Source organism: Lithobates pipiens, unplaced genomic scaffold (assembly GCF_037356315.1).
Source record: "Lithobates pipiens isolate NorthernLeopardFrog02 unplaced genomic scaffold, aLitPip1_a1.2 Scaffold_19, whole genome shotgun sequence".
NCBI lineage: Eukaryota > Metazoa > Chordata > Amphibia > Anura > Ranidae > Lithobates > Lithobates pipiens.
This window is the reverse complement of record NW_027507764.1, coordinates 436,623,358-436,636,205: the sequence shown is the minus strand read 5'-3', so window position 1 is coordinate 436,636,205 and position 12,848 is coordinate 436,623,358. Positions and strand designations below refer to the sequence as shown.

Sequence of the window (12,848 nt, the reverse complement as noted above, 5' to 3'; positions counted from 1 at the left end):
GAGCAATCAGTAAGCTGCTATATGTTGCCACTGTGACAACGCTAGACATAGCCACAACAGTGGGCATACTATGCAGGAAAGTCTCAGTTTCCTGACAGGGCTACTGAAACACAGTAAAAAGAGCGATACAGTACCTCAAAGGAACAATTCAGATGAAGTTACTGCTACTAACAAGAACAAATCCAGGGAAAGAACCATAAGTTGGTCTTGTCAAAAGAAGGTAGCTATCGCTCAATCTTCAACTGAAGCAGAGTACATTGCAGCAGCACACGCGTGTCAAGAAGTGATATGGATTCGTCAACTTTTTTTGTGGACATTGAGGTAAACATGTAAAAAAACAATTCCAATTTTTGAAGATAACCAGAATGTATAAAGCTTACGCAATCAGAAAGGGTCAATTCTAGGACCAAACACATCAACGTCAAGTATCACTGATTGATAATAATGAACAAGGTATTATTGACATTCAACGCTGCCTGTCAGAGGAGATGATTGCTGATGCATTCACCAGGCCTTTGTCAAAGGTACGTCATAATTATATCCAGAAGAAGCTGAATGTAATTTGACAAAGCACATGCTGTTGAGAAGGGGTGTTGGAAGTACAACAGCAACGTTGCTTATAAACGGACAATGTACATGTACTATACCCATCTATGCAGCAGGTGTCACTGTAGTGTTATAGTGTAATGTGCATGTATTCTATGATATGATCTAATCAGAGGAAGTACCTTCTTTCTCTAAATGTGTACTTGTTGTATTCCTGTTTCTCATGTTGTTAAGACATGTTCAGCATTCCTTCATGGAAGTACATTTATTCTCTGTATTCAAGAAGCTTCCGGCGCATCATTTCAATACTCTGTCATCAGTGGGCATATGTATTGGTGAAGTTAATAGTTTGTTTTGGACCGCCATGAACTAAGAAAACCATTTAAAAGTAAATCAAGCCTGGAGTTAGACTTTAACCACTTGCCGACCACCGCACGACGATATACGTCGACAGAATGGCACGGGCAGGCATATGGGCGTATATATACGTCCCTGCCTTCCCGCGGGTGGGGGGCCTGATCGCCCCCCCCCCCCCCCCCCCCCCGGTGCCTGCGGCGGTCGGTATTCGTTCGGGAGCGATCCGGGATGAGGGGGCGGCCATTCATTCATGGCCACCCCCTCGCGATCGCTCCCGACGAATAGAAATGCTCCATGACATCACTTCCTCTCCTGTAATGTAAACACAGGAGAGGAAGTGATGTAATCTCTCCTCCGTGTCGGTATTTTTCATTCCGACACCGAGGAGAGAGGATCGGTGAGTTGCACCAACACGACACTACACAGTAGAACACGCCAGGCACACTCACACCCCCCCGATCACCCCCCCAATTACCCCTGCCCCCCAGTCACAGTGACACCAATGTCATTTTTTTTTTTTGCATTGGTGTCATTTGTGACTGTAATAACTGTTAGGGCAGTTAGGGTTAGCCCCCTTTAGTTCTAATGTACCCCCCTAACCCCCCCAATAAAGGTTTAACCCCGTGATCACCCCCCGTTGCCAGTGTCACTAAGGCTGGGTTCACATTGCAGCGGTTTATGAGAACGAATGTGATTCGCACCGCACTGCAGTGCAAATCACATCCGATCTCTGTGCGATTCGAGTTCAGCCATACAGATAGTATGGCTGAATTTGCGTCGCACCCGCCGCAAATTCGCACGGGACCCTTTTTTTGGTCCGCAGCAGAATCGGATCGCATGGGTGTTCACACCATGCGATCCGAGTTTGCAGATCGCACTGCGATATGCGAACTGATCTGGGGGTGTCATTAACATTTCACTGACATTCCCAGCAGTTCGCATAGGGCAGTGTGAACTGCCGCCGGGAGGCATGCGATGCGGGAACCCGCCGCGGATTCGTGGCGTTCCTGCATCGCTCCAGTGTGAACCCAGCCTAATAAGCGATCGTTTTTCTGATCGCTGTATTAGTGTCACAGGTGACGCTAGTTAGGCAGGTAGGTATTTAGGTTCGCCGCAGCTTTTTATAGCGCCAGGGACCCCCATATACTACCGCATAAAGCCCCCTGATTGCCCCCTAGTTAACCCTTCCACCAGTGATCACCATATAACTGTTACAGGTGACGCTGGTTGGTTAGTTATTTTTTTATAGTTTCAGGGCACCCGCCATTTATTACCTAGTCTCACTAGTGTACCCCTAAATTTAGGGGTGTCTACTTTCCAAAATGGGGTCATTTGGGGGGGGTTTGTGCCATCTTGGCATTTTATGGCCTTCAAAACTGTAACGCCCTTAGAAAGCCTGAAGGCGGTGCTTGGTTTTCGGGGCCCCGTACGCGGCTAGGCTCCCAAAAAGTCCCACATATGTGGTATCCCCGTACTCAGGAGAAGCAGCAGAATTTATTTTGGGGTGTCATTTCACATATGCCCATGGCATGCGTGAGCAATATATCATTTAGTGACAACTTTGTGAAAAAAAAAAAAAAGTTTGTAATTTTCCCGCAACTTGTGGCAAAATATAAAATATTCCATGGACTCAACATGACTCTCAGCAAATAGCTTGGGGTGTCTACTTTCTAAAATGGGGTCATTTGTGGGGGTTTTGTGCCATCTTGGCATTTTATGGCCTTTAAAACTGTAATAGGTAGTGAGAAGTGAAATCAAAAATTTACGCCCTTAGAAAGCCTGAAGGCGGTGCTTGGTTTTCGGGGCCCCGTACGCGGCTAGGCTCCCAAAAAGTCCCACATATGTGGTATCCCCGTACTCAGGAGAAGCAGCAGAATTTATTTTGGGGTGTCATTTCACATATGCCCATAGCATGTGTGAGCAATATATCATTTAGTGACAACTTTGTGTAAAAAAAAAAAATACATTTTTTTTTGTCATTATTCAATCGCTTGAGGCAAAAAAATAAAATATTCAATGGGCTCAACATGCCACTTATCAATTTCCTTAGGGGGTCTACTTTCCAAAATGGGGTAATTTGGGGGGGTTTTGTACTGCCCTGCCATTTTAGCACCTCAAGAAATGAGATAGGCAGTCGTAAACTAAAAGCTGCGTAAATTCCAGAAAACGTACCTTAGTTTGTAGATGTGACAACTTTTGCGCAAACCAATAAATATACAGTTATTGACTTTTTTTTTTACCAAAGACATGTGGCTGAATACATTTTGGCCTAAATGTATGACTAAAATTGAGTTTATTGGATTTTTCTAATAACAAAAAGTAGAAAATATCATTTTTTTTCAAAATTTGCGGTCTTTTTACGTTTATATCGCAAAAAATAAAAATCGCAGAGGCAATCAAATACCATCAAAAGAAAGCTCTATTTGTGGGAAGAAAAGGACGCAAATTTTGTTTGGGTACAACATTGCATGACCGCGCAATTACCAGTTAAAGCAGCGCAGTGCCAAATTGTAAAAAGACCTCTGGTCATTGACCAGCAAAATGGTCCGGTCTGAAAGTGGTTAAATAATCAAATAGTCATTGGCTTATTACCAATTAGGAAAGAAGGTTTACTAGTAAAACATAATAAAATACTATCCTGATGTAGGTGACAGAAGAAAGGGGTCACAACCAAGTTTTCTGTTTTGGGAATGGTGTATATAACTTCTGACAAAGTGCTGATGCTGCCAACATTAAACGCTTTCACACATCTCACCTTCAGCAGTTTCATGAGGCTTTCAAGCTGTACCATCAGCTCCCTTCTGCTCTCCTGCAAGGCAGACATCCTCTGCTCGAGTTCATCTTTGCGCTGTCTGAAGGACAAGAATTAGATAAGAATGGGTTTCCTTACGTCAAAACATTTTAAGCCCTTGTACACGCGGTTGGAGAATCCGTCGGAATGTGTCATATCGGACCGTGTCGTCGGATAATTCGATTGTGTGTGGTATGCATCGGACTGATTCCGTCGCAATATTCGTCGGACCCAATTTTCCAACATGTTGGAAATATTTCCCGACCAACTGGGCCGGTCGGACATACTCCAATCATGTGTAGCAAATTTTGATCGGACCAAGTGCCACGCATGCTCAGATCAAATTCCTACATCAAAGCTATTGGCTACTAGCCTGAATGTAGTCCCATCGTAACGAAATTACGTCATCACGTTCTGAAAGATCGGATTTTTCGACAACTTAGTCCGACCGTGTGTATGCAACAGTTTCGGACAAGATCCGACGGACAAAATCCGACGGATTTGGTTGTTGAAATCTCCGACCGCGTGTACAGGGGCTAACTCTTCCTCTAAAAGAACAAGTAAGCAGACATACAAATGAAATCATTTGCTAGACTCTTCATCATCTGACACTTTCAGATGTGTTGGATCCCTGTGTTTTCCCCACTGCAGTTCCCCATCACTATTGTGTCTCTGCAACTCCTAAAAACACACTAATTAAACAGGAAATGGAGTTGAGGGGTGAGTTAGGGTGTTACAAAACCAAAGCAGGCAAATTAAATCATCCAACACACCTGAAAGTATCAGATGAAGAAAATTCTATCTGCAACATTAGTAAAGACTGGAGTCAACAGAGGCACTAATGGAATGTATTACACATATCATTTTTACAGCTGTATTCCATTAATGTTTTCATAGATTATGTCAGCATTTATTTAAAGTAGAACTATAGCCCAAATTTTTTTTTATTTTGGATTGGATATGGCAAGATGGGTTTATAATCCCTGTCACATTTTTTTAAAATTGTTTTGCCATCTGTGTCCTATTTTGGAGATTTCCCTTAACTTTCTGTCCCATAGCTAAACAGGGAGAGAGAGGAAATCTCTGCAAATTAAAGGAATTCTTTAGAGACCCTCAGGTCACCAGAACTAGTGTCCCCATTGAAAGATTTTCCTCCTTCTACCTTACCAGGGACAATCCAAAATTTGGAATTTTCTTTACTTTCTCTTAATGATAAGCATATACAAGACAAATAGAGATGGTGAAAATCTTGAACGGGGACACAGACAGCAATAAAAACTGACAAGGGTTTTAATCCCTCTCCACTCTATCCAAAACTTAAAAAAAAAAAAAAAATAAAAAAAAAAAAGGGTTTTGCTCTTAGTTATACTTGAAGATACACTTACAACTTTTATTTTGCTGTCCAGTTCATTACAACACTTAGACCCCTTCCCCACTGGAGTGTTTTATAGCGTTAAAAATAGCGCCTGCAAAACGCCCTAAAACAGCTGCTCCATGCACTCCAGTGTGAAAGCCCAAGGGCTTTCACACTGGAGCGGTGCGCTGGCAGGGCATCAGAAAAAGTCCTGCCAGCAGCTTCTTTGGAGCGGTGAACTCACCACTCCTCCACCGCTGCTTCCCATTGAAATCAATGGGGCAGCGCTGCGATACCGCTGGCAAAACGCCGCTCCGGCTGCGTTTTGCGGGCGGATTTAACCCCTTACGGCTGCTAGTGGGGGGTTAAAACCGTCCTGCTAGCGGCCGAATAGCGACAGTAAAGCGGCGCAAAAAATAGCGCCGATTTACCGCTGACACCGGTGGTGGCTCGGTGTGAAAGGGGTCTTAGGGTGCCTCCTCATATGAAAATATTCAGGCCTTAAACCCAATTCTAGCTAAAATATGTTTTTTTTTTTACATTTTAGCGTGAGAGGGCACCAAAAACGAGGTGCGGAGATCTCCCAGTGGAGAGCAGAGTTTTATACCCTTTCCAAGTCAACTTTAGAAAAAAATGTTATTAGCTGTGCCTGGATAGAGAGAGATTTTGCTTAAATTCCTGTTTTGGGGACCACACAAGAAACAAGGGCTATTTGATCAACAGCATTAGAAACAGTAAAAACAAAAAAAAAACAAGTTTGAGCTGGAGTTGTACTCTCTTTGAAATAATTCAGGATGCATATATACTGTACAGGAATAAGTGTGTATGATTAAACAAACTCCGCATTTTTCTAAAGTTTTTTTAATTGCTGTCTTTGCTAGAGAAATGTCTGCTCTTCCTGTCCTGGTAACACACTGGGGTCTATTTATAAAACATTTATTGGACGAATGTCACATCCATGCATTTCTCAGTATTTTCTAGAATAGAATAATTCCTATTATCAACCGCTCCATATAGTGGCCAAACTGCAGCATATTTTCTAATTTTTAGAAAATTATTCTATATTTTGGCCACTAGATGGAGCTATCTTAGAAATTACAGCAAATACAGAAAATACAGGGAAAATATGAGCAGCTTGCAAATGCTTTAGAAATGAACAATGAAAACCCAGCAGAGGTTCAAACACTAAAAAAAAAGCACTTTTGACTGATGTTTCTCTTTACATTAAATTCACAAATAATTGTAATGCTAATATCTGAAACTACTGGCATAATTTGTGCCATCTGATCATCACCTGAGCAGTCGGAGCTCCGCTAACAGAGTGGGATTCTGCTGGGCTTTTTCTGGTGTGGGCTGAGAGGCCTGTTCATGTTCAATTCGCAACCTTTGTATTTCCTGCAAGATTTCTCTTAAGACAGAGAAAAGAAACAAGAAGCAATCAGGTAAAAGTACAAAATTGGGTTATTCAAAAGGAGCATGTATGCTTGCATGTATGTGTGTATATACTCACTGGCCACTTTATTAGGAACACCTTGCTAGTACCACATTGGACCCCTCTTTTGCCTTTAGAACTGCCTTAATTCTTCGTGGCATAGATTCAACAAGGTGTTGGAAACATTCCTCAGAGATTTTAGTCCATAGTGACATGATAGCATCATGCAATTGCTGTCCATTTGTCGGCTGCAGAACGATGATGCGAATCTCCCATTCCACATCTCAAAGGTGCTCTATTGCAGTGGTTCCCAACCTCAGTCCCTAAGTACCCCCCACAGGCCATGTTTGCAGGATTTCCTTTATCTTGCACAGGTGCTTTAAATCAGTCAATGGCTTGGTATTTTGGACAGTTATTTTATCTAAGAGAAATTCCCAAAACATGGCCTGTTAGGGGGAACTGGAGGACTGAGGTTGAGAACCAGTGCTCTATTGGATTGAGATCTGGTGACTGTGGAGGCCATTGGAGTACAGTGAACTCATTGTCATGTTCAAGAAACCAGTTTGAGATGATTTGAGCTTTGTGTGACATGGTGCATTATCCTGCTGGAAGTAGCCATCAGAAGATTAGTACACTGTAGTTATAAAGGGATGGACATGGTCAGCAAAAATACTCAGGTAGGCCGTGTCGTTGAAACAATGCTCAATTGGTACTAAGGGGCCCAAAGTGTGCCAATAAAATACCCCCACACCCATACACCACCAGCCTGAACCATTGATACAACGCAGGATGGATCCATGCTTTCGTGTTGAGCCAAATTCTGACCCTGCCATCTGAATGTTGCAGCTGAAATCGAGACTCATCAGACCAGGCAACGTTTTTTCCAATCTTTGATTGTCCAATTTTGGTGAGCCTGTGCAAATTGTAGCTCCATTTTCCAGTTCTTAGCTGACAGGAGTGGCACCCGGTGTGGTCTTATGCTGCTGTAGCCTATCTGCTTCAAGGTTCAATGTGTTGTGCATTCAAAGATGGTATTCTGCATACCTTGGTTGTAACGAGTGGTTATTTGAGTTACTGTTGCCTTTCTATCATCTCCAACCAGTCTGCACATTCTTCCCTGACCTCATGGCATTTTCGTCCACACAACCCTGGCTCAATAGATATTTTTTCTTTTTCGGACAATTCTCTGTAAAGCCTACAGATGGTTGCTTGTGAAAATCCCAGCAGATTAGCAGTTTTTGGAATACTCAGACCAGCCCATCTGGCACAAACCGCAATGCCACGTTCAAAGTCACTTAAATCCCCTTTCTTCCCCATTCCGATGGTTGTTGCTGCAATGTGATTGGCTGATTAGCAATTTGTGTTATCAATTGAACAGGTGTACCTAAAAAGTGGCCAATGAGTGTGTATATTTTTTGTAAATTTTTTATTATATCTTTTCATGTGACAACACTGAAGAAATTACACTTTGCTACAATGTAATGCAGAGTGTACAGCTTGTATAACAGTGTATATTTGCTGTTCCCTCAAAATAACTCAACACACAGCCATTAATGTCTAAACTGCTGGCAACAAAAGTTAGTACACCCCAAGCCAAATTGGGTACAATTAGCCATTTTCCCTCCCCGGTGTCATGTAACTCGTTAGTGTTAAAAGGTCTCATGTGTGAATGGGGAGCAGGTGTGTTAAATTTGGTTTTATTACTTTCACTCTGTCATAGTGGTCACTGGAAGTTCAACATAGCACCTCCTGGCAAATAACTCTGAGGATCTGAAAAAAAAAAACTGTTGCGTGATATAAAGATGGCCTAGGCTACAAGAAGATCGCCAAGACCCAGAAACTGAGCTGCAGCACAGTGGACAAGACCATACAGCAGTTTGACAGGACAGGTTCCACTCAGAACAGGCCTCGCCATGGTCGACCAAAGAAGTTGAGTGCACATGCTCAGTGTCATATCCAGAGGTTGTCTTTGGGAAACAGACATATGAGTGCTGCCAGCATTTCTGCAGAGGTTGAAGGGGTGAGGGGGGGGGGGGGGGGGTGGGGGTCAGCCTTCAGTGCTCAGACCATATGCTGCACACTGCGTCAACTTGATCTGCATGGCTGTCGTCCCAGAAAGAAGCCTCTTCTAAACAAGATGCACAAGAAAGCCCACAAACAGTTTGGTGATAACAAGCAGACTAAAGACATGAATTACTGGAACCATGTCCTGCGGTCTGATGAGACCAAGATAAACGTATTTGGTTCAGATGGTCAAGTGTGCGTGGAGGCAACCAGGTGAGGAGTACAAAGACAAGTGTGTCTTGCCTACAGTCAAGCATGGTGGTGGGAGTGTCATGGTCTGGGGCTGCATGAGTGCTGCCAGCACTGGGGAGCTACAGTTTTTTGAGGGAACCATGAATGCCAACATGTACTGTGACATACTGAAGCAGAGCATGATCCCCTCCCTTTGGAGACTGGGCCATAGGGCAGTATTCCAACATGATAATGACCCCAAACACAACTCCAAAAAGACCACTGCCTTGCTAAAGAAGCTGAGGGTAAAAGCGATGGACTGGCCAAGCATGTCTCCGGACCTAAACCCTATTGAGCATCTATCTGTGGGGCATCCTCAAATGGAAGGTGGAGGAGCGCAAGGTCTCTAACATCCATCAGCTCAGTGATGTCGTCATGGAGGAGTGGGAGAGGACTCCAGTGGCAACCTGTGAAGCTCTGGTCAACTCCATGCCCAAGAGGGTCAAGGCAGTGCTGTGTGTTTAGTTATATTAAGGGGACAGCAAGTGTACACTGTTATACCAGCTGTACACTCACTACTTTACATTGTAGCAAAGTGTCATTTCTTCAGTGTTTTCACATGAAAAGATATAATACAATATTTACAAAAATGTGAGGGGTGTACTCACTTTTGCGAGATACTGTGTGTATATATGTACACACATACATATATATATATATATATATATATATATATATATATATATATATATAAACACACACACACACACGGTTGTGCTCATAAATGTACATAGCATGGCAGAATTTTTTGAATTTATGACATCTTGGCCATTTTTCAGAGAATATGAATGATAACACAAAAACCTTTCTTTCGCTCATGGTTAGTGTTTGGCTGAAGCCATTTATTATCAATCAACTGTGTTTACTCTTTTTAAATCATGATGACAACAGAAACTACCCAAAGGACCCTGAATGCAAATGTTCCTCCAGTATTTTCTGATAACATGCTGCATTCATCTTACCAACAATTTTGACCAAATTTCCTGTGCCTTTGTAGCTTACACATCCCCAAACCATCAGCGATCCACCTCCGTACTTTTCATTTACACCCCTTTCCCACCAGGGCGTTTTGCAGGTGCTATAGGGTTAGAAATAGCGCCTGCAATCCGCCCTAAAGAAGCTGCACCATTGTCTGTAGCGTGAAAGCCCTGAGGGCTTTCACACTACAGCGGTGCGCTGGCAGGACGTCAGAAAAAAGTCCTGCCAGCAGCTTCTTTTGAGCGGTGAAGGAGCGGTGTGTTTACCGCTCCTCCACCGCTGTTCCCCATTGAAATCAATGGGGCAGCGCTGTAATGCCGCTGGCAAAACGCCGCTATTGCGGCGTATTGCCGGCGGTTTTAACCCTTTCGTGGCTGCTAGCAGGGTAAAAGCGCCCCGCTAGCGGCCGAAATGCGCCGCAAATCCGGTGGTGAAACGCCGCTAAAAATAGCGGTGTTTTACCGCCGATGCAAAGGGCGGTGTGGTGTGAAAGGGGTCTAAAGGTCTTGTTGACTCCTCTCCAAGTGTAGCGTTTATGGTTGTGGCCAAAAAGCTAAATTTTGGTCTAATCACTCCAAATTACTTTGTGCCAGAAGGTTTGAGGCTTGTCTTTGTGCTGTTTGGCATATTGTAAGCGGGATACTTTGTGGCATTTGCTTAGTAATGGCTTTCTTCTGGCGACTCGACCATGCAGCCCATTTTTCTTTAAGTGCCTCCTTATTGTACATCTTGAAACAGCCACACCACATGTTTTCATAGAGTCCTGTATTTCACCTAAAGTTATTTGTGGGTTTTTCTTTGCAACCCAAACAATTTTTCTGCCAGTTGTGACTGAAATTTTAGTTGGTCTACCTGACCGTGGTTTGGTTTTAACAGAAACCCTAATTTTCCACTTCTTGATTAGAGCTTGAACACTGCTGGCTGTCATTCTCAGTTTCTTGGATATCTTTTTATATCCCTTTCCTGTTTTCAACTACTTTTTGCCGCAGATCCTTTGACAATTCTTTTGCTTTCCCCATGACTCAGAATCCATGACTGAGGTAGTTCAGATATACCTATTAACTATTATTAATCATATAATTAATCATAATATTAATTAAGTAACCAACACCATCCCCATTCTTCAATAATGACACCAAACTCTATTAGGTTAAATGGCCAGTTCGGCCTTTTAGTAAACCAAAATTATAATTAAACTTCAATATTAAACACTCCAGAAGAAGAAGAAAATGATAGCAGATCCTTGACGACACCATCACCCTCAACTTTGGAGTCTGTGATACCTTAAAGCTAGGTTCAGTGCCCAGCCACCATACACTGCCTCAAGGACTATACTGACCACAGACCCCCTACCACCTTAACACCCAGTCAGTCTAAACTGAACAAGACCAACTGGAGGACTCCATACCTAAGATGGGTCCTACTGTTTCACCAATCGACTAATGTTTTCAACATTTGCCAAGGACCCCAACCACCACAGCGGCACAAGTATGACACCTTATACTTGTGCCCGCCGCCACACTATCAAAGCCTTCTGGATACCGTTCTGCAATCCCAAGAACCATAAGTCTACGCCCACTGCATTGAGATGTACACTATCCCCTCTAAGAAACTGCCATGTGTCCTTCTCCAACTCACCATGCCTAATCACCAAGCCACAATGTCAAGCAATAAATCTGCCAAATTCCTTATTCACCTTTATCCGGGCCTTGTTTAGCTTCTCCACTGACCTGGCCCCCCCTCCATGACGTGTGGCCACAATGTCTGACCATACAATGATCATGTCAGGCAAGGAAGACCGAAGTTTCAGGAAATCCCATTGAATATCCTTAATAATCTTCCTCATGGGACGAAGGCCCAGGTCATTCCCACCTGCATGTATGAACAAAATGTCACGATGTCTGTCCAACCTCACAAATCGGTGAACTTCCGGGATGACCCTTTGCCAGAGCATACCTGGGACACCAATCCACCTGACCGTGCCCTCATCTCATAACTCAACTGCCTGACATCAGGTCTAACCTCTTGACCCCCAAAAAATAAAAGAATGTCCCAGTATCTAGATTAGGCATCGGGGGAGATCTGTAAAGACATAAAGGATAACCATGTCCCAAATGTCCCGGCAGCAAAAAACAAAGAAAGACAAACAGACCAGAAAGAACCCCCATGTATTATCTCTTGGACTCCCATCTGCCAATCTGTTTAATTGCTCCCTCAGTAAGGTCCCACTGCGACGCCTCAGTGGCTGTCCCTATGCCGAAAGAATGAGATGAGTAGTCCCTAGGAAACAACCCTGCCCCTACAAGGCACTTGCGGAAAACCGCATTGAATTGAAACTTGGACAGGAACAAACCATCCAAATGCACAAATTAAGTGCCATCCACTCCAGGCCGCACTCTTAGAAACGGTTCCACTGTCAGCACTGGGCACAAATGTGGGCTATTGCCCCTAAACAATTCCACCGGAACTTCCTTACCAATCTGGTCAGTCTTGGATTGCCTGGTCCACAGCTTAACAGCCGAATCTGAACATGTAACATCCCTAAATAACAAACTCCCCAACACTCGCTGTGATGGAATAACTAGCTCACTTATTCGAAAAGCATCAAAGAAGGCCACCAGAAAGGCAGCTTTGAACAAAAGCACCTCAAATCCTGATGAGCAAACAGTATTCAATCTCCCAAGAACGGAACCCACCACCTTAAATGAAATCAGAGGCCGAGAATCACAACTGCGCCATCCCTTATGGTTCTCTTTAAGTGCCTGACGTACCATAAACACCCCTCAACTTAAATAAACCAACTTCCTATCCATCATAGACACTGAAATGCCTTGAGCCAAATTTCTGCAGACAAAATATAACACCAATGGTGGCACATCTAACCCAGAGTCCACATCCTCTACCTCCTCCAGTAAAGAGAACCATTTGTTCCAAATCTTGGAATAAGTCGCCCACGCTCCAGCACTGAGTGAATCCTGTATCAGTCCAGCAGCGACTCAAAGGCAATCCTCCAGAGCCATCAAGGACAAGGCATGCCAGGCTGCTCCGCCTCCAGTGTCAACACGTGGAACACGTCCCACTGAAAACGAGACCAA

The 12,848-nt window shown here is 43.6% G+C and overlaps 1 protein-coding gene across 20 annotated transcripts in view; it reads right to left on the bottom strand.

The window, feature by feature from the left end:
• Window positions 1-12,848, bottom strand: part of DTNA (dystrobrevin alpha) — a 370,761-nt gene that overhangs the window by 45,949 nt on the left and 311,964 nt on the right. For all 20 annotated transcript variants that reach the window (XM_077492634.1, XM_077492632.1, XM_077492641.1 and 17 more), the window contains 2 exons: window positions 6,343-6,456; window positions 3,659-3,755 (listed from right to left, as the gene is read on the bottom strand). In XM_077492634.1, the coding sequence (XP_077348760.1) occupies window positions 3,659-3,755; window positions 6,343-6,456 (211 nt within the window). The remainder of the gene's footprint in view (window positions 1-3,658; window positions 3,756-6,342; window positions 6,457-12,848) is intronic.